Genomic DNA, 26,154 nt, shown 5'->3' on the forward strand with positions numbered 1-26,154 from the left:
AATGGGTCGAATTGTTGAAATGTTAAATTGTAACATTGTCTAAAATGAAGGAAAACTTGTTTTTGAAAACTTGTGCTTAATTTCGGGGGCGAAATTCTTTAAGGGGGGGAGGTTATAGCAATCCCGGGTTTACCCTTGTTGTACAGTGATCCGGACATGTGTCCGTGGATGTTGGTAGTTGGTTATTATCGTGTTTACATTCCTTTTTCTTCATATTTGAGTTATAGGATGTGTTAGGCAGGTTTGTTACAGGTTGGTTGTGTTCGGGAGCCTAGTGTTGCTGCCCAGAATTTTGGACCTTCGCTCGAGCGAGGAGTTGGTCGCTCGAGCGAGAGTGGGGTTCGTGTTTGGTGGGTCGAGCCAGAGTGGCTCGCTCGAGCGAGCGGTTGCACCTGGTTCTGGACCTGAGAGCTGTCTTTCTTGGCTCGAGCGAGCTTCCTTCGCTCGAGCGGTCTGGATTTTTCTTCGCTCGATCGAGAACTTCTTGGCTCGAGCGAGAGTTTTCTGTGTCTGGTCGCTCGAGCGACCAAGCCTTCGCTCGAGCGAGCGTGTTTTATATCAGCGGACAGTAGCGATTTTAAACATCACTTTTTCACTTTCTTTTTGATCCAAAGCCTTAATCCGAGCCTCTCTCTCCCTACACTTACACTCTCTCTAAGATTTGATCTCCCTAGAGTGTGAATCTAGCCTAGGGCCTTTGTTAAAAAGATAGAGGGTGATGAGAGCTTCGATTTAATCTGAAAAAGTTTGGATTTGGAGCAAGTTGATCTTCGAGTCTTCATCTCCTTTTTGGCTAAAACTTCAAGGTAGGGATATCCTACTCCTCTCTATGGATTTTGTCTTTAAATTTTGGTATTTTGAGATGTTGGGCTTGGTTTGGTAATTTTGTGAAAGTTTGGGGCTTTTGTGTAATTTTACAAAAGTTGGGGTTTTATTCATAATAAACCTAGATGCATGTTTGGCATAGAAAAATGGAATTATTGTTGAATCATTAATGAAAATGGGACCTAAGGGTTGAAATGTTAATTATGGGAATTAACCTAATTACATTGTTTAATTAATTGGGATAATTAATTGAGAAGAATGAAGAAATGAAATGTTGATTGAATATCCATTGTGCATTTATTTTCTGTTTAGAAATAACTGCTTTGGGCTATCGGTGGAGGATAGTCGTGATTGTTGTAGACAATGCATGATGATTAGGCAAACTGAAACTAATTAATGAAATGTGTGATGGAACTTGACGGTTGATAGAATACATTAACTGTATGTATTGGGTGATTGTATATAGAACCAATGTGTTTGTATACGTTATGTGTAGAGGAGGAGATAGGGGATGTACTCCGCGGTTTAGGGGAAGATAGGCGATGTACCTCTAAACCGGATAGTGATGGGAGAAGATAGGGGATGAACTCCGTAGATACAGCTCATATGCTTGTCTAAAGAAGTGAAGATAGAGCTTATATGCTTATCTTTGTGATGTGTGGATATAGCCTTCATGCTTATCTGTGGATATTGTTGTTATACATATCTGTTATAGAATGTGGATATAGCTTATTTGCTTATCTGAGAATGTGGATATTGTTGTTATACATATCTGTTGAGCATGTGGGTAGTGCTTATATGCCTATCTGTTGAAAGAGGGGAAATGAAAAGTAATTGGGACTTGTAAGTCGTTTGACATAAATATATGATTTATGTGATTGTATCAGTGTTGACCATCTATCAATTGCTAATATTTTAGGCATTGTTCATGGTTGGTTTAGTGTATTTCTACTGGGTTGTGGCTCACCCTATATGGGAATATCATTTTCAGGTGCAGGTAGCATGCCACCTCCAAGGACATAGCTGGGAGGCTAGAGGCAGGCATACTTTTGTTGCTTAACTTTTGATGTATTACATGTAACTTCAAGCCAGGGCTTAATGTGTAAACGAGTTAGTACTCTTTTGTTGTAACCAAGTGTTAACTTGGAAAGCTGTAAGCCCGTAGGGCATTTTGTTATGATGTTAACATGTAATACTTATGTAATGGAACTCTAAGGAATAAAGGAATGTGGTTAGTTTATATGTAAATGCATGTCTTATTTGATGGGTTTAATGTTATTATTTTGAGGGCGTTACATTTTTTATTTTTGCTTGAACTGTTACTTATTCTGTGATATATCATGAGATAGGATGTGATTGTGTTTTTTGTACTGTCATTGTAAATAACAGCACACTCAAGATGGCGGCGCCTAACGCCATAAAAGAGATCAGGAAATTTGCCCAGAAAGCCATGGGGACAAAGGATGTGAGAGTGGATGTGAAGCTAAACAAGCACATCTGGAGCAGAGGCATCCGAAGTGTCCCAAAGCGGATTAGAGTTTGCATTGCTCGCAAGAGAAATGATGATGAAGATGCAAAAGAAGAGTTCTACTCGCTTGTTACTGTTGCTGAAATCCCACTAGAAGGGCTGAAGGGCCTTGGTACCAAGGTCATTGATGAAGAGGATTGATTTGTCGATACCTTCCTGAGAGTTTTGCGCAGTGTTGATTGTTTTGGGACTCGTTGAGTTTTCTTGATATTTGGTTCGTTTTATTGCTTAGAGCATATAGGCTTCAGTGTCTTTGTTTTGGTTGACATAATACAGTTAGTGTTTCTACTTTGTTATGGCTTCATTTCTTCTGCCCTTCAAAAGGGTTGAGTACTATTCTCAATTCATCTTCTCCTGTTTTATAGTCTGATTTTTGTTTATTAACGTAAACAAAACACAAACAAAACACGGATCCTAATTTTAAAAAGAAAACACATGCTTCGATACGACTGAAGACTGGTTTCAATATCAGAAGTTTGTAGTTTTGGTTTCCCTGACAGACTATCTACTATCTTTAACAGATGTACCTAAGCAGAGGTCCATGTATAGTATAGCATGATAAATGAAACACAGGAATCTTTGTGTAGTATAGCATGATAAATGAAACACAAGAATCTTTGTTTTCTTTTGGGTAAATAACACTGATCTTCCTGGGTTTGAATAAAATATACAAAGTCTTACAAGTTTTGCCATTATATTATTTCTCTGTACTCCTTTCCACCCAACCATTATATTAGCACCCCCTCTTTCATTCCCTTATTTTTCTTCTCGTCCTTTCCTATTTTTCTTTTCTTTTTCTGGGTCACCCATCAACCTAGCTTTTCCCATGACTGGCAGTGTACCACCTTCGATCAGCCCCATCCCACCCGTCTCTGTCTCTCTTGCTCTCCTCAAGCAGCCACCCACTGCACAATCACTTCAACACTCACATCTACTGCACCTCCACTAGCTCCTCCCCCTTACACACCATGACTGAACCCCCTTTTGCGTCCCTACCTCCCATGTCAAGCTTCATGAACTTCTAATGTGCAACCAACACACAGATTGATTGCCCACATTGTTACCATATATTTGTTTTGCTTTGATATTGGTGTCTTAATCTAATACTTCTCTGATATCAGACTGTATATGTGTATTTAATAGATATAGAAACGAGTCATTTACTAGTTGCGTGAAAAATTTCTGCAGCATATGGGTGGTGGACGTAGGGTATTGAATTGACCCTTTTGAGGTATTTAAAATCTGTTAAAACAGGAAAAACAAAAAAAATAAATATAAGAGTATATCAATAAACAATAAACAAGAAAATTTTGGGAAGACTCTCCAAAAGAACTATACCCCTGCATGTCCCAATAAAAAGAAAAAAGATAAATGGACATTATGTGAAAACAACAAACAGAGAAATATACAAATTATGACTTAAAAGGAGAAGAAAGAGGAAGCCACCTTATTGGTAGACCGGAAGTATTAGAATACCTTGCTGAAGTACCGGTGAAGCAAGATCTCCTTTAGCAAACTAGACATGCCATAAAAATATAATAAACTTGAAATCACCTAGAGATTAGATGTAAAATGGATTTGGTACTAGAAACCTTCACCTAGATTTTTTTACAGCAATAGACTTCGCTAATCAAGGTTTTTTTTTTCTCTACGTGATAATATATCCACTTAAAATAAGATTCAAACTAAGAGTTTCACTGTTTCAATATAAATTGACCCATTCTCAAATAGCAGATGAAAATGATGCCCAATACCCAAACCTCGAGACAGTTCAAATTTCAGAGTATATTTCAAAAGCCATAGGTCTGTAGGGGATGTCAGTGATATCATCAGAAACATCAAACCAAATATTTTTATCTACCTCTGAGTGGTTATTGTTCAAGCAAAACATTTTTATTTTATTATATTATATTTTCAATTCTTACAACTATATTGAATTTGTTCGAGCAAGATACAAAATTCAGCATAAAAGAATACAGAAGCCATAAACTTACTCCTAAACACTCCATCATCAGGTAGTCAGCCCTACCCTGTACTGGAGTATGACCTTTTCGAGACTCCGAGAAATACCTTGTCCTGAAATGAATTTAGTTATGGCACCTTGGTAAGTAAGGTACATGCATTACAAGTGTTACAATTATCTCCTCCTTGGTACAATATGCTAATTCAAATTCTATAGTTTCTTACCATTCCTTATAACCTGGATCAACAGTGAAACCATACATGTCGACAGTGTCAAAAATGGAGATAGCAAACTCAAGAGCCTTGAGCCCAGTTCCTTTTACTGCTGAACCAAAAGATGCACCTAACATGAGATATACAGGATTTTGAATTGGAATTTCCTACAGAAGACAAAACCCAAAAGTTGTGACTTAGTGAGACGTAGGTTGAAAAGAAAAAGAATAAAAGTCTCCTATTTTAGATGATCCACATTCCCCAAAACACAATTATAGTACATTGCAAATGCTGTCAAGTAAAGAGAAAACATATATTTGATTCTAACACTAGTAATAACAAAATCAAGAAACAGGACTTGATCTGTTTTGCTTATTAGTCATCCTTGACAATATCTAAAATTCAATACCATAGTCTGAATCCTATTACAAATAGCCAATTTATAGGCAAAAAAGAAAACCCTAATAAGAGTTACCAAAATTAGAACAATAAAATAAATAAATCTTAATTAATATTCTAATGTTGATAAAATTCCTAAAAATAAAACTTTCCAAAGTAAGCCTTTTCTTTCCTCATAACAAGGACTGATTATAATATAAAAATGTTGACTCAACCAAATGATATTGAAGATATCTGCTCAAAAAGTCGCAAGCACTATTATATTGAAGATATATGCCAAAAACCAAAACAAGGAAACAACGACAATGAAACATAGAAACCGCTAAAATGTAAGAATCAAGTTTAAACATAAGAAATAGGAAGGAACAAATCTAAGAATTACGATCTAGGGCTAAATCAGGATAGGCAAGTAGTGTTGGTTTGTCTTGGTCTCCATACACATTAACAGACACAGGACCATGGGCAGTTCGTACAATATGTTCCTGCAGTAAAAGCAAAATAAAATTTGGGCATTAGAAACACATCAATCATGGATAGGGAACAAAAAAAGAAGCATTAATCAACAGAGGAAGATAATTTCCAAGAATTCATCAAAATGGTAGAAAACTATAAAGATCCATCAAAAATTGAAAATGAGAACACCCTTGGTATAAACAATCATTTGTTTTGTGTACAGACCATTCAAATAAAGAAAAATTGCTGCTTACTAATCTTATTCCCAGAAAATGTGTGTGATCCCATTGTCATAAATAATAAAAATAAATATAAATATTTCAGGCCTGAACAAATATATTTTTTAGTTTATGTTTTTAATTTTTTTTAAACATTTTGTTCAAACCAAACGCGTTTGTAATTTATGTTTTTCTAAAAATAAACAAAAACCAGTTTATAAAATTTTTGTAAACATAAACAAAAACGTAAATGTTACCAAACACTACCATAGTGTCCAAAAAAGTGTAGAACTGAGTGTGTTCCATCGGCCATATGTATGGGTATTTTTATTGTTATGAATTGTAAGAGTACTGGGAGAGTGATTTCCTAGTGTGCAGGTGTGTGCGCCTCTTAGGTTCGTGTCGCTTGCCGAAGTAGAGATGAATTTTTGGTTATGTTTGGCATGGGTTGTTTTTTCTATTTTAGTTACAAAAAAAACAAAATAGGCTAAAAAATCAGTAAGACGAAATGTCAGATCCAAATCATAATTATTTCATTTTTTCTCTCAAAAAAGTTAAAAAGTTCATCCCAAACAAGTTTTTTAGCCTCAGGCTAATTAACCTGTGGGGAAGTGGTTTGGAAATACTCTTCGGATCCTGGGAAACGTTGGTGATCCTCAGCTAGTCACCTGAAAAGATACACGCACTCCGGTCGAGGGTGCTGGAATTAGCACTCCGACGGACAAGTTAGTTCAGACACTCAGGATAGCTTATTTACTAAGTTTTTGTGAAGTGATTCTTGCATACCTTTCTATAACCGTTGTTCCTGTATTTATTCCTGTTCTTTTTGATCCTCGGGGCTAGGGCCTACTTTTTTATCATTGTCCTTTCTTTCATTCGGAGCTACTGATCTCCATCTATTCGGCTTTACTCACGTATTCGGCGTCCTAGTCACGTAATATGAAGCCGGATAGTATCTAATTTTCGGAGCGCGCATCCTCCGACTCTTCTATTTATTCGGCTCCCACAATTGCCCCCCAAGCATTTCACCGACGACAGTTGGCTGGAGTGCTTGGTTTTGAATTCCTAAAAAGTCGGAGCCAAAATTCGGCGGTTGGCCTCATCCTCCTGCGGACATCTAAGCGCACCCCTTTCGATTGTCGTGTCGACTCCCCGCCCCCTCGTACGTGTCTATTTATTGCGATTTAAAATTTCGAGGTCCTTTCCAGTATATATTTTATGATGCTCATCAGTGGATTGCTTTCTGGATCATCCCCGAAACTCTCCTTCGATATCCTCTTCGTCCTTTGTAAGTTCTCTCCTCTCTTACTTCGAGGACTCCTTCTGGTTTATTCCTTCCTCGACATATTCTCATAGACTAGGATATGGCGAAACATTTAAAAGACCTCCTCTCGTCAGATCGTATTGCTGGCTTTAAACGTCATTTCTCCATTCTTGATGATGTCCGTTTGTCGCTTGTGGCAGACAACACTCTTGATATGGAGAGGGAGGATGAAACCACGATTGTCTTTCCTATTTTGTCAATTGCAGAAGGTGGAGTCCGTTTCCCCCTTCACCCGTTTCTTAGGGTTGTGCTTCGCCATTGAGGTTTAATCCCTTCCCAACCTAATGTGAATTTCTTTAGAGTCATAATGGGGGTTATAGCGCTCAACCGTCGCCTAAGAATTAACCTTGAAATTTCAGCCATCCGGCATTGTTATGCCTTGGCTAAGTCTTCTGGTCGGCATGGGCGTTTCTTCCTTAGGGCCAAGGATGTCGACCATCAATTGATAACTATGCTTTCCAGTTCTGGAAAACGAGTTGATGATGTTATGGTCGTTGTCCAGGGTAGCTGGGAATTTGGCGAAGGGGAGGATAACGCCGACCCTATTCCTAGACGGAGGGGCGAGCCAGGTGGCTGATTGCTTTCTCGCTTTTATTATTTGTTCGTTTTTGTTGTAAAGCCTCTTTTTTGAAATGTTACGGCTTGGCTTATGTAGGGAGAAATTTGAAGAAAGTTCTGTCTTCAACTGACGGCGCCATTCTTTCAGATATCGAAGTCGCGCTCAAATATTTCGGCCGTCGAAGTCTTTAGAAACAAGGTAGGGCGGCCCACATTCTGCTTCGTTACGAGCCGACATATACGACCTTCTCGGCGGTGGAAAGTATCCCAGTTCCGGAGGGTGAAGATTCTCTCATCGCTCTCATTTTGTCCGACTTCAAAAACTTGAGGCAGGTTGGTCTTGAAGGGTCGGATTCAGAGCGGGGTGTAGCTAATGTTACTGAATCAGATCAGTCCGAAACCGAATCTGACGCGGTATTGAATTCGGCCGATCCCCCATCCGCTTCGGGTCGAGGGGATCTTTCGCTTGACGGCGTTTTTCATGGTTTAGAGGATATTCCCGCTGCAAACCCCGAAGACACGACCGGGTTAAGCTTGACAAAACTTGCGAGGAAGGCGAATGCGGAAAGGTTGGCCGCGCGGCGAAGAGCGGAGGCCCTTCCGTTTGAAGCACCACCCGCCACCACATCTCAATTTTTCCTGCCTGCTAGCGAATCAGAGTCCTTCCGCGTTATTGAGGTGGAGGCGGCGGAAAATCAGGATGCCGAATCTACTTTGATCGTGCAGGCCGGCCAAGAAGTCGAGGCAGAGAAACGCTCCGCTGAGTTTCAAGCCGGCGTAAAAGAACATGGCAAACGTCCTCGATTAGAGGGATCGGACGTGATCGTTCCTTTTATCATTCAGCCGATGATAAAAAACGTGTCGGTTTCTTCTGATGCTTCGGCGCTTAAAGATCCAGAAGTCGCATTCAGCTTGGCTGCGTCCGTGTCTTTGCCGTCTGACAAGGAGGCTTTCTAGGTGGAAACGGATCTAGATGCGACAGCACTGGCCGCCCAATCAGCACTTTTGGTACATATTCGAACTTAGCTTCACTTAATCCAAATACTGTTGAAGTTATGGTTTTAAATTCTTGTTTTACAGACCGTCGGATGGATAGCCGATATGGGCCGTCGCCATCGCAACGCCGTCAAACAGATTGGTCATTTATGCGAGGAAGTTGAAGGTCAGAGGAGAAGGGCCGAGGTTGAAGCTTTGAGGGCGGACAAGAAAGCCTCAAGAGCCGACGCCGAGATAGAAAAGGCTCGTTGCGCGGATCAATTGAGGTCGGATGCCGAGAGGAAGGCGGACGTGAGCGAAGATGCGCTCAAGTTGGCCCAGAAAGCGATCTCCAAACTGGAGGCTAACTTGGCTAAAATGAAGACGGCGAAGGAATCAGCCGAATCGGAGTCTTCCAAAGTATTCAAGGTCGGGAAAAATGCTGGACTCGCCGAGTACGTGGACCAAGTCCCCAAGTTTGAAAATCGGGGATTCAAACATGGTTGGCACAAAGCCGTTGCTGCTGCTAACGCTTCATTGATTGTGCCAATACCATATGAGCAAGTGGATGTTGAGCCATTGGAGTCTGATTCCGATGGCTGATCCGGCCGACTGGCAGTTTTTAGGATGTCGAATGTATTTTTATGGTTTTAATTTAGTATTTTTCATCTTGTAGCTTTGTGTTTGGTAACTTGAGTATATAAAATTTCCAGAGTTGTGCTCAACTGGCTAAGGAAGATGTTGTTGATGAATGTTATTGCTTTCGATTATGGTTAGATCGGCTGCTTAGCTTAGGTATTTGGCCGATCAGATCTGCCCTTGCCTTAGCTAAGGCGCGAGCTTCGGAAGCCGAATGGCGTAACTCGTGGGCTGGCTAAAGCACACATTGATCGGCGCTTGCGCTTGAAAACGTGGCGGACTAGATTAGTAAATCTGCCCTTGCCTTAGCTAAGGCGCGAGCTTGAGAAGCCGAATGGCATAACTCGTGGGCTGGCTGAGGCACACATTAATCGGTGTTTGCACTTGAAAACATGGCTGACCAGATTAGTGAATCTGTCCTTGCCTTAGCCCAGGCGCGAGCTTGAGAAGCTGAATGGCGTAACTCGTGGGCTGGCTGAGGCACACATTGATCGGCGCTTATGCTTGAAAACATGGCGGACCAGATTAGTAAATCTGCCCTTGCTTTAGCCAGGGTGCGAGCTTGAGAAGCCGAATGGCGTAACTCGTGGGCTGGCTGAGGCACACATTGATCGGCGCTTGCGCTTGAAAACATGGCCGACCAGATTAGTGAATCTGCCCTTAGCCCAGGCGCGAGCTTAAGAAGCCGAATGGCGTAACTCGTGGGCTGGCTGAGGCACACATTGATCGGCGCTTGCGCTTGAAAACATGGCCGACCAGATTAGTGAATCTGCCCTTGCCTTAGCCTGGGCGCGAGCTTGGGGAGTTGAGAAGTCGAATGGCGGAACTCGTGGGCTGGCTGAGGCACACATTGATCGGCGCTTGCGCTTGAAAACATGGCGGACCAGATTAGTAAATCTGTCCTTGTCTTAACTAGGGTGCGAGCTTGAGAAGTCGAATGGCGTAACTCGTGGGCTGGACAATTGTCATCCGACTTTTGACGTTTGGGATTACTGATGTTGCCTCGGGAGAGCTGCATACATTGAAGGATAAGGGGCGCGGGTGCACGCCAGAGGCCCTACTTATTTCTATTCAGGCAACTTGGAAGGGGCGAAGATTGGCTGAATTAGACGCCGCAATGAGTCGTAGTAGCGAGCCTATGCGTACGGGAAGAAGAACGTCCAAGGATCGGGAAACACGGCAGCCGCTTAGTCATCGAAGCATATTGCCCCGAAAGGACAGGCAACAACGGGGAAATTCTCCGCACCCGCGACCGAGAATTGAGCCTGATGCGATGCCATGACCGTTGAGTTTTGCGATTTTTGTGAGGAATAGACCAATGACGGAGGCGGATTCTATCATTAAAGACCCAGGTGTAGCAGTCGAGTTTTCTCGACAAATCTTCCTACCGGAAGTCCAACAATCGATGGTCGGACGTCAAGATTTCGAAGTATTTCGAGACGGCATACATGGGGCCGTGAAAGGACTATATACTGCTCACGAAGTCGGCATGCGTCTGCGGAAAGCGCGACGTGAGAGTGAGAAAAATGACGAAAGGAATCGCAGTCTGGAGATTCGCGCGGAAAAGGCTGAGCGTGAGCTTCGGGAGCTAAAGAATGTTCAAACGAGCGCATCGGTGGCGGTCAGCCAATCTAAATTGGTCGTTGAGAGAGTGACCCAACGGACCTCGGGTTATGAAAAGGGGTTTCAAGATGGCCTGAAGGTCGGGAAAGAGAAGACCAAACGAGACCTTGCCGAGGAGGTCTGCCGATGTGAAAATCGTGGATTCAAGCACGGCCGGATCAAGGCCCTTCAAACCAAGAAAGCTCTCGAAGCCGTGGGCATTGATTCGGACTCATGCCTGTATCATCGCCACTACTTTCCTTATTCCGATTTTGAAATTGAGAAGAACGACGATTAGGGTGCCGAATGAATAGACTTCGCGCTGAATAAATAGAATTTCTTTTATTTTTAACGTTTGTATTCGGTCTTGAAATGTTGTGTTTAATTAATCGTATTATTTTAACTTTCTGCCAAGGTTTGTGTTGCGTGGTGTAAATATTTAAACATGTATTGACCAGCTTGAATTAAGAACGATTCTCAGTGAATATGTATTTGGCCAATGAAGTGGTGCGAATACATCTAAAAAAAGGCCAATCCGGAATCGGAGCCTTAATCAGCCTAAGGTGTCATGCACCGAAAGGGGCTCTGAATCCGGAGACTTGATCGGCCCTAAGGTGTCATGCACCGAAAGGAGGCCCCGAATCCGGAGACTTTAATTTGGCCAATCGTGATATCCACGAAGGGCGCTCCGAATCCGGAGACTTAGTCGGCCCTAAGGTGTCATGCACCGAAAGGGGCTCCGAATCTGGAGACTTTAATTTGGCCAATCGTGATATCCACGAAGGGCGCTCCGAATCCGGAGACTTAGTCGGCCCTAAGGTGTCATGCACCGAAAGGGGCTCCGAATCCGAAGACTTAATCGGCCCTAAGGTGTCATGCACCAGAAGGGGCTCTGAATTTGAAGACTTAATCGGCCCTAAGGTGTCATGCACCGAAAGGGGCTCCGAATCTGGAGACTTTAATTTGGCCAATCGTGATATCCACGAAGGGCGTTCCGAATCCGGAGACTTAGTCGGCCCTAAGGTGTCATGCATCGAAAGGGGCTCCGAATCCGGGGACTTTAATTTGGCCAATCGTGATATCCACGAAGGGCGCTCCGAATTCGGAGACTTAGTCGGCCCTAAGGTGTCATGCACCGAAAGGGGCTCCGAATCCAGAGACTTAATCGGCCCTAATGTGTCATGCACCAGAAGGGGCTCCGAATTTGGAGACTTAATCGGCCCTAAGGTGTCATGCACCGAAAGGGGCTCCGAATCCAGAGACTTAATCAGCCCTAAGGTGTCATGCACCGGAAGGGGCTCCAAATCCGGAGACTTAATCGGCCATAAGGTGTCATGCACCGAAAGGGGCTCCGAATCCGGAGACTTAATCGGCCCTAATGTGTCATGCACCAGAAGGGGCTCCGAATTCGGAGACTTAATCGGCCCTAAGGTGTCATGCACCGAAAGGGGATCCGAATCCGGAGACTTAATCAGCCCTAAGGTGTCATGCACCAAAAGGGGCTCCGAATTCGGAGACTTAATCAGCCCTAAGGTGTCATGCACCGAAAGGGGCTCCGAATCTGGAGACTTTAATTTGGCCAATCATGATATCCACGAAGGGCGCTCCGAATCCAGAGACTTAATCGGCCTTAAGGTGTCATGCACCAGAAGGGGCTTTGAATCCGGAGACTTAATCGGCCCTAAGGTGTCATGCACCGAAAAGGACTTCGAATCCGGAGACTAATTTGGCCAATCGTGATATCCACGAAGGGCGCTTCGAATCCGGAGACTTTAATCGGCCCTAAGGTGTCATGCACTGAAAGGGGCTCCGAATTCGGAGACTTTAATTTTGCCAATCGTGATATCCACGAAGGGCGCTCCGAATCCAGAGACTTTAATCGGCCATAAGGTGTTATGCACCGAAAGGGGCTCCGAATCCAGAGACTTAATCGGCCCTAAGGTGTCATGCACCGAAAGGGGCTTCGAATCTGGAGACTTAATCGGCCTTAATAGGCTTGGTCGGCCCTACGGCCCTAATTAATCAAGGCTTATGAGCGGGTTCTATAACGTTCACATGGATTTCATTCGGAGGGCCAATGCTCGGCTCCGGGACGAAACCTACTTCGATGGTCCGCTTGATCTTAGAATTGATGGCGGAGGCTAGGCACGCCAAGGCATCCGCGTGTGTGTTCTGGTCGCGTGTTATTTGGTTCAGTTTGTGATGGTCAAATTTTGCCAGCAAGGAATTAGCCGTTTTCATGTAGGCCGCCATACGGTCGTTTCTTGCCGTGTATTCCCCCTTTAGCTGATTGATTACCAATTTTGAATCACAAAACACAAGCAGACGCCGAGCGCCGAGAAGGTGCGCATTCCGCAGACCGGCTAGAAGGGCTTCGTATTCGGCTTCGTTATTTGATGCTTCAAAGCCAAGCTTGACGGCCTGCTGAATTACTGCGCCGTCTGGAGACATAATTACAACTCCGGCGCCACTGCCCCTTTGGTTAGATGATCCATCACAGTACAATTGCCAAATATCCCCGACATAAATTCTCCAGTTCGACTTTGGTAGAACTTTAGTCTTTGGTCGAGCTTCATCAGGTTTGAGGTTGGCGAGCTCGCTGGTGAATTCGGCAACAAAGTCGGCCAACACCTGCCCCTTGATTACAGTTTTAGGTAAAAATTGAATGTCATATTGGCCGAGTTCAAGAGCCCATTTTGAAACACGTCCTGATGTTTTTGCATTCCGTAGTACTGATCGGAGGGGATAATCTGTTAGCACCCTAATGCTATGTCCCTGGAAGTAATGCATCAGTTTTCTTGCCGCCATGACTAGGGCTAAGATGAGTTTTTCTAGTGGAAGGTAGCGAGTTTCGGCGTCAACCATTGCCTTGCTCACATAATACACTGGCCGTTGCTCCCCCTCTTATTCTTTTAACAGTACGGCGCTGACGGCCCTATCGAAAACTGCCAAATATAGGATGAGCGGGTCACCAGTGTTGGGTGTTGTCAAGAGAGGTACTGAGCAGAGGTAGGTCTTGAGTCCGTTGAAAGTTGTTTCGCATTCGGCGGACCATTCAAATGCCTTACCCTGCCGTAGTGTCTGAAAGAATTGTCGGCAGCGATCTGTAGATCGGCTGATGAACCTGTTAAGTGCAGCGGCCATCCCCATCAACTTTTGGACTTCTTTTACTGAGCGGAGGGAGCCGAGTTCCAAGATTGTTGTGACTTTCCTTGGGTTGGCTTCGATTCCTCGGTGATTGACGATGTAACCTAGGAATTTGCCAAAGCTGATTCCGAACGCACACTTGGAAGCGTTCAGTTTCATTCTGTATTTGCGTAAGATGCTGAATGTCTTTTCTAGATCGACTATATGACTCTGTTCTTCTTTGGACTTGACCACCATATCGTCGATGTATACTTCCATAGTGTGGCCGAGTTGCTCTTTGAACATGGCGGTGACCAATCTTTGGTAGGTTGCCTCTGCATTCTTCAGCCCAAAGGGCATAACTTTGTAGCAATAGGTTTCCCTTGGGGTGAGGAAGACATTTTTATCCTGGTCATCTGGATGCATGGCGATTTGATGGTAACCTCTGTAAGCATCGAGGAAGCTCATGCGTTGGTGGTGTGCCGTCGCATCGACGAGCTGGTCGATTCTAGGTAGAGGAAAACAGTCTTTGGGGCAAGCTTTGTTCAGATCCGTGAAGTCGACGCACACTCGCCAAGTCCCATTTTTCTTCTTCACCACCATTGTATTGGAGAGCCACGTAGGGTAAGTGACTTCTCTAATTGCCCCGACGTCAAGCAGTCTGTCTACCTCCTCAACAACGGTGGCAGTGTGCTCCGCAGCTGACCGTCGGCCTTTCTGAATGATCGACTTACATTTCGGATCGACATTCAAATGGTGCTGTGAAACTGACAGATCTATTCCCGGCATTTCATACGGAGTCCACGCAAAGACGTCAAGGTTGTTGTGCAAGAAAGAGATCAGCTGCTGTCTGTCGACCTGATTCAGAGAGAGGCCGATCACGAAGAACTTTTCTGGGCTGCCATCAATGTCAACTCGGTCCAAATCTTCTGTGGCCTTCTCATTTGGATACTGCCCAACATCGTCTAGGATCTCCCAATTCGGCACCTCAATGGAGTTTACTTGCAGTTCCTTTGGCGTTCTGGCGGCAAGGAGATAACATGCTTGTGCCGATTTCTGGGATCCACGAATTTGCTCAATGCCGTGTTCTGTTGGGAAACATAGCAGTTGATGATAGGTGCTTAGGACGGCCTGCAAGGTATACAACCACGATCGCCCCATGACGAGATTGTACGACGATAGCAGCCTGACGACCAAGAATTCCACGTCCACTGTTTTGGAACCTGCTCGAACGGGTAAGCTGATTTTTCCCAATGGGTACTCTGGAGTGGCATTGAAGCCGAATAGTGGATAAGGAGACGGAGTCAGGTCTGACTTGTTGAATCCGAGTTTCGTGAAGGTTTTATAATACATAACCTCCGGGGTACTGCCCTGGTCGATAAGAACGCGTTCGACGATGAACCGGTTTACGCGCAGCTCAACAACTAACGGATCAATATGAGGGAGTGTTACACCGATCAAGTCAGAATCGTCGAAGGTTATGGCGTTTCTCGGGGCCGCTTTGCTGGCATGAGTTGCTGTTGGGGGCCTAGATGTGATTGGCTCGCATGCACAGCCGGGGCCACTAGAAAGCTGTATATCATGTGGACGGTGTCAAGCGGAGTGTAGACGTCCCCGAACGCTACCGGGAGGACGAGCTCCCGTTCCGTTCATTTGGGGTCACTACAGCTCAGGACTCTTAAATTGTCACAGTTCCTAATCTGAACCAAAGAGTCCAAATCCGGAAATCATTTTGAGAAAACAGATTTTGAAAGAAGTGCCAAACATGGACTGCTTTGCCAGATACAGAGTCGCCACCTAAATATTTTATTTTGGGAAATTTAGGAAACCCGGACTCGTTTGCCTAAGGCCACGTGTCCGTCATCACCAAAGTTACCTCGGCTCGGGAACTTGGGTACGATTGGGGAAGGTCACTTCGTGAGCACCCCCGCTCGCCCGATCAAAGATCGGCCTCTACTAACCATGATATCTATTTTTGAAAACATTGTATGTTCTTATTCCGGTTATTAGCCTAGGTTACTATGTGATGCGCACAGCATACAAGTATAGACTGGATCGCCTGAATTGGAACAAAACATTTCATGTTTGTTTTTTGAAAGGTGGTTTGCTACTCGCAAGTAGGCTTAAAATGCAGATTTTGCCACCCTCGGGTGGGCTTAGAAAAGATGGTTTTGCCACTATCTAGTGGGCTTAAAACTCACGGTCAATGATTTGTTCCAATCCAGATAACCCAACCTTCACCCACAGGCATTCAGGCAGTTATATCACATAAGCAAATAGCCTCATGATAAGCATGCTATTCATGGCAGTCACTCACACGCATGCAAGGATGCTAAAGCATAAAACTCACCGGGTACTCCAAGCCAAAACAGAAACTACTTTAGAAATCATGTATGATCCTAAGTATACAGGAATGCCTAATGCAACACATGCAAAATGCAACTATAGCAGGCTCGGCTATTCTAAACATGGCATATGAAATGCTACAGCTAACGTGTATTCAACTTGGAATTGAAAATACAATGCAGTTAGTATGATGCGCCAAGCCCAGTGCATGCAAAACAGATGAATGAATGCAACATGCTATCATACTATATGCTAATTGAAATATGCCCTAATCTAACCATCATAAGCGGATAAATAAAAGGGAGAAAGATGTGGGGTTGGAAGACATACAACACACACACGCACACTTATTACAGTTGTGCCCTCGCGCAGAGGGTCCGAATAAATATACAGTCCCGAATAAAAGAATAGTACAGTCCAAATAATACAGTCCAAATAATGTACAAATTCCTAATTAATTAACAAATTAACTAAGAAAGCTGTAAAATTGGCGTGCAAGCCAGGGGCTGCCTTGATTCTGATGAATGATGTATGTTTAGGCTGCTTTGCGCGGAAATCCATGACGACGCCCCAATTAGCCTCTGTTTACACCTGTTCTCGAAATGCATGCCAAGCCCCGAAAAGTTGCTGATTCTTCATTTTGCTGCAACAGAGAGCAGGAAAGGGGCATAGCAATGTATTTTCACAAATATATGCATGCCTCGATCCTCGTGCCACCAATCACGCATATCGAGGCATGATGGCCGAGGAGTCAAATTGCACAATTCAATGTAGGATGAATGCACATGAAAACACAACAAAATCTAACTCCATCATGGATAATCCGGAGTGTCGGTGACTAGGGAATTGAGACACGTTCCGTCACTCGGAGTACAGAACGCACCTCGTTTCCCGTTCCCGGACTAACTTCTATCCCGAACACGATGCAATATGCATGACATGCATGAAATGCAATTAAGATACAATCCTAACATACACAATGCTATGGAATGACATGCACGCTACACGAGGTAATACACAACCGAGCATACACAATGCTATGGATGAAATGGCATACGCAATGCAATAATGGGTTTACACCAACATGAGAGAGCCTCAGCCACACTCACATAGGAGGCCATTAGATGAAAACAAGACGACTCGAAATGCGTGCACGCGTGCACGCAAACCAAGGACCAGCCCTCAGGCACCGAAATGCCACTCTAATGAGACATGGCAAAGACATGGAATATGATATGCGAACATGCAAAAAACAGTAGCAAAATGAGGGGGAAAACAGCCCCGAAACAAGGCGAAATGACACCCGATGCATGGAATTCCTCCCGAAATGCAAAACTAGGTACATGAAATGGCTTACAGCTATACAAAGCATGCATAATTGGTACATGGAATGAAAATACAGAAGCAAGAAAGCCCCAAAATAAGCACTTTTACAGTTCAAAGCATGGCCAAACAGCAAACAGAAACAGGGAAAAACTAGCATGCGAGAAATGGCCCTAAATGCGAGATAAAGAAGCAACTCACAGTTTCTGTCCTCAAATAGATTAGGGCCCTTCAACAATGTTGAAGAGGGACCAAAAACATGATCTTTTACAGTTCTGAAAATAGCCTAAAAACAAACACAGGTATAGCTAAACTCTCATGCAAGAAATGGGCCAAAAGATGGCCAAAGAAGGAAGTGATAGATACAAAGCCCAAAAAGAGAAAGACTCTTCTACAACATTGAATAGGAACCAAAACAAATGCATTTTACAGTTGATGGCCGGACCCAAAACAGTATGCATATAAGCCAAAAATATCATGCAAAAATATGGCCAAAAAGAGAGGTATAACACAAAGTATATAAAGGATGTCTCAAACAGTGAAATACCCTCAATGAAAAATTAAGAGGAGGCCAAAATAAGACTGTTTTCAGTTCTAAAAATCGTCCAAAAATGGAAGCACAATAGGCTAATAAATCATGCCAAAATGAGGACCAAAGAGGGATATAATGACAAGTGGTATATGGAGGTCCCAAACAGTGATGAGCCCTTCTTCAATGTTTAAGAGGGGCTCAAAATGAGCCTATCTACAGCTTACACCATGCTCCAAAACAGATCACACATAGGGTAAAAATATCATAAAAGATTATGGCATACGAGAGGGATATTGAAGCAAGTGCAATATGGGTGGTTGAAACAGGGTTGAGCCCTTAATGAAACAAGAAAATGAGCTCAAAAAAATGACCTTTTCAGTTTTGGTCGGAGCTCAAAATAGCAAGCATGTATGGCTAAGAAATGATACAAGAATGAGCTCAAAAAATGAGAAATACTACTCACCCTTGAAGACAAGTCTTTGGTTGCTTCTTGGCTTGAGAAGTGGTGCCTCTTAGCTGCTGGAAAGCTCCCCAAATTGCTGGAAATAGAGTAGTGGTGGTGGCGCTTGGTGGTGATGAAGAAAAGGTGGTAGAACTTGGATGTTTTTGATTGAAAGAGAGAGATGGAGGGAGATTTCTATATCAAAGCTTGAAGGCAATTTTTTTCAACCCTTAAAACAAATGTTGGAGGCTGGTTATATGGACCAAGGAGAGGGGGAGCATGGAGGGAAAGAGTGGGGGAAAAGGACCAAGTCTTTTCCCCAATGGCTGTCCCCCGGATATAGATATTTTTGGGGGACAACAGCTATACACGTGTAAAGTACACACTCTGAGGAGAGAGGCCGGCCACTTTTCAGAGCTGCAGGTGGCCGGCCGGCTACCTCCCATGGCCTGCCGGCCAAGGGTCAAAAGGGTCAAGAAGATTTAATGGCCGGCCACCACAGATAGGTGTCCTCCCAGGTGTCCTCAACACAACCCTGTGGTTCAAAATTGGCAACAATGAAACAGGAGAGAAAACAAGCCATTTTTAGGGGGGGTCAAAAGGGTCAGGTGGAATTACTGGCCGGCCACCAACTTTTAGTGTCCTCCCATGTGTGTACAACACAAATATGTGGTTAAAAGTCCAAGAAAATGGCCCAAGGTTGTTCAACATTGGCTCGGAAGTGAGGAAAACGGGCGTCGGAGGGCGCCGGAGGAATATAACTGGTTGCTGAAACAATTGCTGGCCTCCCACCCTTCTACGGCCTTCCTGGTGATGAAACAGAGGTACCTGCCAAAAATGAACGAAAACCGATGCAAAACGAATGCTCGGGGGCCAAAACGCGCAGTTCGGGGCCCCGAAAACTGCCTGTTAAGCATCGAAAGTGGCATTCGACCACGAAGTGGGTCTCTCAGACCTCAGTGTCCCTCAAAAGGGAGTAAATAAGAAGTATGCCAAAAATCAGAGCAAACGGAGATGGTTAGGCGGTCCCGAACCGAGGCACACGGCCAACGGTCCCGAAAAACCGGAAACCGGGCTCTGAAATGGGCAAAATGGCCTACAGCCACAAAACGTAACCTACGGCGACTGAGAGATGGTCTACGAGACCTCTCCCTCCCCTCAGGAAAAGAAAAAGAGAAAATCGAGTCTGGTTCGCAAACCGAGGTAAGACATAGAAGAGGGTTCGAAAATCCGGAGGCAGGGCTCACGGCCGCGACTCTGAGACTTCTGAACGAGCACGTTATGCAACGTCACCGAGCACTCAATCGGTGATGTCTGAGTCTTAAGGTCAGTCAAAAATGGGGTGTCTACAGTTGCCCCTCTTTGTCAGAACTCGGAAGTCACAGGTGACGGGAGTGAATGTCAAAGCCCAGAGACGACCCATTTTTTACAAGGCCGAAGACTTAGACAAACGTACAAGATAAACAGAGATGTGCCCACAGGCGTGCCCGCAGGCAAAGGGGGTAAAATGCAAAGCGATATGCACAGAGCCGGAGGTAACTCAATGATCATGCAAATGCAGCAAGCTGTAATGAAGCAAGTATTCGCAAATAGATGCAATAGTTTTAAGCAAGAATGCAAAGCAACAACTACATTTCATGCAGTTAAGAATGCGGAGAATTATTCAATCCTCGCCACATCTCACACGGAGAAGATACGATACCTACGCGATTCGTCTGGTCGCACTAGCCTCAAATGAACCGTACATACAATATCATGCCTGCAAAAGAGAGAAATTCAACAAGCACAATATGCTACCAACATATATTCAATGTGATTCCGAAAGTTTGACACACGCAGTGCCGGCGAGTGAATGCATCGCGATGGGAGAAAGGAACGTGCGTGACAACGCATGCTCAAACACAGAGGTATGGCAATATCAAGAAATGTGCATAAAAATGCAAGTATGCTCATGAGAATGCAAGTTATGTGCATGATAGTGCAAAACGAGCATAAATCAGGGTGCCCGTTTGTCATGAAATAACGAGCAAGGAAACGCGTGTTTCGGCGAAGGCGACTCGATCACGGCCTCCAATTCACTTCCTGGAAAGGCTACAACACATTCAAAAAGGATACACTTTGATTTTGATGAATGATGATGAGACACATGTCAGGACTTGAAGTTCCGGCGGAGCAATTTCGCAACAGAAAGTGCACTTTCCTTGAACTTTTTCAGGTCCCGGGAACTCCGATCTTCCTCAAAATTTGCAGAGAGCTAGGTGAGCATGTGGGGAAAATGGCCGGCTAGTTTTATGGAGAGGGGGAGGTGGCCGGCTAGTTTTCAAAAAAGAGAATGGCCGGCCAGCCAGAAAAGGTGGCCGGTCGGCCACCTGCCCAAATCCGAGGGCAATTCGGTCTTTTCACCTCCTTTTCTTTATGCTCCCTCACCCAAACACTTTGAGCCTATAAATTCAGCCACGAAATCTTCTCCTCTTGCTTCCCAAACCATTTTCTCCCTCAGATCTGAGCTTCATACGCGTTTTCCAACGCCCCCACGCAAGTTGTTTTCGCGAAAATATTCAGTTTCAAGCACTTTGAACTGATTAAATTTTGGTTTCGGGGCTTCTTTTCTCATTTTCGCCACTTGAGGTGAGTTTGTCTCAATATTTGGAAGATTTTTCCGGGAGTTGACTTTTGTTGACTTTTTCATTTCCCGAGAGTTGACTTTTGTTGACTTTTTCCAATTTTGGCTTATTTTTGCTCATTTTCACTCCTTTTGCAGATTTTCTGAAATGGCGGGTAATTCTCCTCATGGTGGAGGTTCTCCGGGTGCCGGGGATGATTTTGATGTCATGACTTTGCCCCCGAGGGTCCGCCCCTTTATTCCCGGGAGGTATGCTCCGCCAGCACATGTCCTTCCCCGGGCCGTTTTTCGTCATTTTACTGATTTTGACGATCGAGCACCTGGAGATCTACTTCTGCGGGAGCCAGAGCATCACCTCTCTTATGAGGCACGAGAGGTATTTACTTTATTTTCTGTATTTTTCGTGCATTTCGTGCCTTTGCCATGCTTGAACACACAGTTTAGCTTATGACATAGTACTTTGTTTGCATCCTGAACATGTAGTTTAAACACTTGAATTTCTGAACACTCGGCTCATTAATTGATTGCGAACGCACGGCACACATTAGTTAAGAAGTGGACACACGACTCAAACACTGATTTATCGAACACACAACCCGAAATTGAAGGTGAACACGCAGCCCACACTGATCGAGGGTTGAACACGCAGTCCAACATTGATTTTTAGAGCACACAGCCCAATGTGAAGGTGAACACGCAGCCCACACTGATTGAGAGTAGAACACACAGCCCAAACTCTAATTTTTTGAACACACAGCCCAGATTGATTGTGAACACGCAGCCCACATTTGATTAAAAGTTGAACACGCAGCCCAAACTTTGATTTTCTGAAATCTAAACACGCAGCCCAAATTTGATTGTGAACACGCAACCCACAGTTTGAGGGAAAGTTGAACACGCAGTCCAAACTTTAAATTTTCTGAAATCTGAACACGCAGCCCAAATTTGATTGTGAACACGCAGCCCACATTGATTGAAAGTTGAACACGCAGCCCAAACTTTAATTTTCTGAAATCTGAACACGCAGCCCAAATTTTAGGTGAACACGCAGCCCACATTGATTGAAAGTTGAACACGCAGCCCAAACTTTAATTTTCTGAAATCTGAACACGCAGCCCAAATTTTAGGTGAACACGCAGCCCACATTGATTGAAAGTTGAACACGCAGCCCAAATTTTAGGTGAAAACGCAGCCCACATTGATTGAAAGTTGAACACGCAGCCCAAACTTTGATTTTCTGAAATCTGAACACGCAGCCCAAATTTTAGGTGAACACGCAGCCCACGGTGATTGAAAGTTGAACACGCAGCCCAAACTTTAATTTTCTGAAATCTGAACACGCAGCCCAAATTTTAGGTGAACACGCAGCCCACAGTGATTGAAAGTTGAACACGCAGCCCAAACTTTAATTTTCTGAAATCTGAACACGCAGCCCAAATTTTAGGTGAACACGCAGCCCACATTTGATTGAAAGTTGAACACGCAGCCCAAATTTTAGGTGAACACGCAGCCCACATTTGATTGAAAGTTGAACACGCAGCCCAAACTTCAATTTTCTGAAATCTGAACACGCAGCCTAAATTTTAGGTGAACACGCAGCCCACATTTTGAATTTTCTGAAATCTGAACACGCAGCCCAAATTTTAGGTGAACACGCAGCCCACAGTGATTGAAAGTTGAACACGCAGCCCAAACTTTAATTTTCTGAAATCTGAACACGCAGCCCAAATTTTAGGTGAACACGCAGCCCACAGTTTGAATTTTCTGAAATCTGAACACGCAGCCCAGATTTTAGGTGAACATGCAGCCCACATTGATTGAAAGTTGAACACGCAGCCCAAACTTTAATTTTCTGAAATCTGAACACGCAGCCCAAATTTGATTGTGAACACGCAGCCCACATGGATTGAAAGTTGAACACGCAGCCCAAACTTTAATTTTCTGAAATCTGAACACGCAGCCCAAATTTGATTGTGAACACGCAGCTTATTCATTTCATTGGCACACAGCTCATTCATTTCATACTGACACATGTATTCATTCTGAATGCAGGTTGGTTCTCGCGGTGTACGGGGATATGGCTCCACCGCCGTGAGGGATTGGTATGTTGAGCTCCCGGAGGCTGTCCGGGATTTAGTAGACCTGGCAGGGTTCGGGGCCTTCTGCGTTGGGCTATCGCGTTGTCCTGCCAGGAGGACACTGATGGCGGCTTTGGTAGAGAGATGGTGGGACACCACCAACTCCTTTCATTTCTCTGCCACTGGGGACATGACTATGACCCCTCTGGATTTTGCTGTGTTGACCGGCCTGGACATAGGAGGTTGGTCCATCCCTTATGACGAGGACATGGGCGAGTGGGAGGCCGCTTGGATATATCTGCTGGGGGCCCGCCCGCCTGTTGACAGAGCTTCCGGGAGAGTTTGATACACTTGGTTCTCTTCCCACTTTCGGCGGGCGGAGATGGAGCCCGGGACTCCTGAGGAGACAGAGCAGTATGCCCATGGTTTCCTTATGTTCCTCTTCGGGACTACTCTGTTTGCCGATAGAGGGAACACGGTTGGGCTATATCTGTTGAGCGCTCTGGTTGACCTATCACAGGTCAGTCGATACGACTGGGGTGGCGCCGGCCTGGCTACCCTTTACTGTTACATGAGTGCGACCTCCCGCGGGCAGGGAGATTTACTTGGCGGTTATTGGAGAGCCTGGGAGGTACTTTCTGTCCTCTTGATTTACATTTCTGCTCCTCATTACTTGTACATTGCACACACAGCGCACTTTACAGTCTGTATTTTGCCCTCAGCACTTTATACTTACATTCTGCACTGCTTTTCTTAGTTATGGGTCTACGTGTATTTCCCGACGTTAGCCCCAGAGTTGGAGGTGGCAGGGCCACTCACGACCCCATACTCACTGGTGTTCGAGGGCCCGCACCGGCCGAGACCCCGAGAGTCTCTCCTTTACCTGCGATAGTACTTTGACACTGTGCGACCATCGGAGGTACTTTAGAACTCTCAGTTCTTTCCATTCTCATCTTTGATTTGCCCTGCATATTCCTGATTTCTGATTGGTTTATGGACTTGTTATCCGCAGATTACATGGCAGCCCTGGGTGCCCTTGGGTGATGGTCTCCGATTTCAGTATGCTGGAGGATCGGGCACCTCCCAGTACAGGGTCCTTCTCGAAGGACCGATTGGTAGAGCATGGTTTCTGGGGGAACGCTTTCTGCGTCAGGTATGGGGGTACGATTCTCAGGACCCTCCCGCAGCACCCCCAGTCAGTATGCGGACTGCTGATAGGCTCTCTTCCCAGGATGTAGTCGGTGCTATGCTGGGTAGTGATGCTTTGCTACATCTCGAGGAGGGGGATTACGCCACTTACCGTCATACATATTTGATGCCTCCATTGACGGGAGTTCGCACCCCGATGACGAGGTCTGTTGGTACGCCATCCTCGAGCCAGGCCCGGGCTCGGGCTGCAGACGCCCCTTCCACCAGCAGGGCTGGTACATCTAGAGGTGGGGGTAGATCGGTTCCCCCGATTCCTCCGACTTATCCTCATCCCGGATGGCCAGACATGCCGACTGAGCTGATGGGGTGGCAGTATGGGACCACTTCTCCGACTCTGATCCCGCTAGAGCCTCCGATGCCCGGTGATCGATACGCCATTGATCCCGACTCACCACTGGTATGTTCTACTGTTTTTCATCTATCATTCAAACATTTAGACATCCCTTTATTCACTGATGATTATGAGTTCATATTTGCAGCCACCCCGAGAGTACGTGGAGGAGGTGGTCGGATTGGTGGCCTCACTTGAGGGGATGGTCCTGCGGAGGGAGGCACAGTTGTCTATCATGGGCTTCCAGGTACCCTTCAATTTTCTGGCATTTATCATACTTCTGATGACATGCTGATTTCTACTGCATTGATAGGCTACTTGTGTAGAGCACATCTGACACACACCCCACTTGTACACTGTGTTTACATGCACTCATTTCATGTAGTTTTTGCTTGTATCTGCATCTGATGTACATATTTGGACTGATGTATTTGAATTGAAATCTTTATTTTCAGATGCCTCCGGTGTACGCTCAGCCGCAGGCCAGGCCACCTGGGCCTTCTCGGGGAGCTGGGCCATCTGGGCCCTTTCATGGAGCTGGGCCATCCAGGCCTTTTCAGGGAGCTGGGCCATCCAGGCCTTTCCGAGGAGCTGGGCCATCTAGGCCTTTTCAGGGAGCTCGAGGAGGGTCTGCCCGCAGACGCAGGGCTCATGTTATAGAGGCGGAGCCTGATGAGGAGGAGGAGGAGGAGGTCACAGACCGTCAGTCAGAGACATCTGCTGAGGAGGGGGACTCTGGTCTTGGTTCCGGGAGTAGAGACGAGGCTGAGGGGGATCCTGAGGATGACAGCTCCGACCCGGATGATGATGGCGATGGCGATGGCGATGGCGATGGTGGCAGAGAGTCTATTCCGCAGAAGAGGACGAAGAGGGCCTCTTATTACTGCTCTTAAGAGCACAGATGTAGCCTGTTTCCTGTTTTATTTATCTTTTTGCTAGTAGTTGTAGCACATTTGTACATTATCAGGCAGTTTATTTTTTGTAAAACTTTTGCCTTAGTCTGTAAAATGTTGTAACCAGCGAGGCATGATGGGATGAAACAGTTTTGGAAAAAAGTATTGTATTTTAAACACTTAGCATCATATCGCATCATTTTGCACCAAAATGAGATTGAATAAAAGCGTGTATTATGCATTTTGTCCAGTCAGGTAGTGAACCGACGCGACAACCTAACTTTCTAAGATATAACGAAAATCTTAGCAAGTTTACAACTTAATAAGCAAAATACAATAGCGTTGACAATGCAAATAAACAAGACTTAAACAAAGATTGCTTAAACAGAGAGCAACGACTCAAAAACATGAAACACGACAGCTCGACAAACAACTCGATAAGCAAAACGACAACTCGATAATCAAAACAACAACTCGATAAACAAAACTCAACAATAGAAAGTGTACTCCGAACAATTTGGGCAACGGAACGCATCCGAAACAGAGGGAAATGAA

General features: G+C 44.9%; 1 protein-coding gene and 1 long non-coding RNA gene across 3 annotated transcripts; one reads left to right on the forward strand and one right to left on the reverse strand.

Annotated features, from left to right (window-relative positions):
- Positions 1-3,738: 3,738 nt before the first annotated feature.
- LOC114324078 (uncharacterized) lies at positions 3,739-4,668 on the reverse strand. Its single transcript, XR_014348292.1, has 3 exons — positions 4,541-4,668; positions 4,348-4,429; positions 3,739-3,869 (listed from the first exon to the last, which is right to left on the reverse strand). It is a non-coding gene; the product is annotated as an uncharacterized LOC114324078 (long non-coding RNA).
- A 13,726-nt stretch (positions 4,669-18,394) lies between these two features.
- LOC145805945 (uncharacterized) lies at positions 18,395-25,788 on the forward strand. Of its 2 annotated transcripts, XM_082901432.1 has the most exons (7): positions 18,395-21,093; positions 21,227-21,464; positions 23,141-23,797; positions 23,924-24,085; positions 24,179-24,772; positions 24,855-24,953; positions 25,162-25,788. In XM_082901432.1, exons 5-7 carry the CDS (start codon positions 24,368-24,370, stop codon positions 25,597-25,599), a joined length of 942 nt encoding a protein of 313 aa, XP_082757558.1. In that variant the 5' UTR covers positions 18,395-21,093; positions 21,227-21,464; positions 23,141-23,797; positions 23,924-24,085; positions 24,179-24,367; the 3' UTR covers positions 25,600-25,788. The 2 variants fall into 2 exon arrangements, with proteins under 2 accessions (XP_082757558.1, XP_082757557.1); XM_082901431.1 differs by having other exon boundaries at positions 18,395-21,464.
- Positions 25,789-26,154: the final 366 nt, after the last annotated feature.

Source organism: Camellia sinensis, chromosome 13 (assembly GCF_055761805.1).
Source record: "Camellia sinensis isolate YWXY chromosome 13, ASM5576180v1, whole genome shotgun sequence".
NCBI lineage: Eukaryota > Viridiplantae > Streptophyta > Magnoliopsida > Ericales > Theaceae > Camellia > Camellia sinensis.

Excerpts from the sequence above, each read along its gene's own strand:
- LOC145805945 (XM_082901431.1), top strand. The coding sequence starts at position 24,368 with ATGCGGACTGCTGATAGGCTCTCTTCCCAGGATGTAGTCGGTGCTATG. Across the intron at positions 24,773-24,854 it reads TTGATCCCGACTCACCACTG|CCACCCCGAGAGTACGTGGA; the intron begins GTATGTTCTACT and ends TCATATTTGCAG. Across the intron at positions 24,954-25,161 it reads TGTCTATCATGGGCTTCCAG|ATGCCTCCGGTGTACGCTCA; the intron begins GTACCCTTCAAT and ends CTTTATTTTCAG.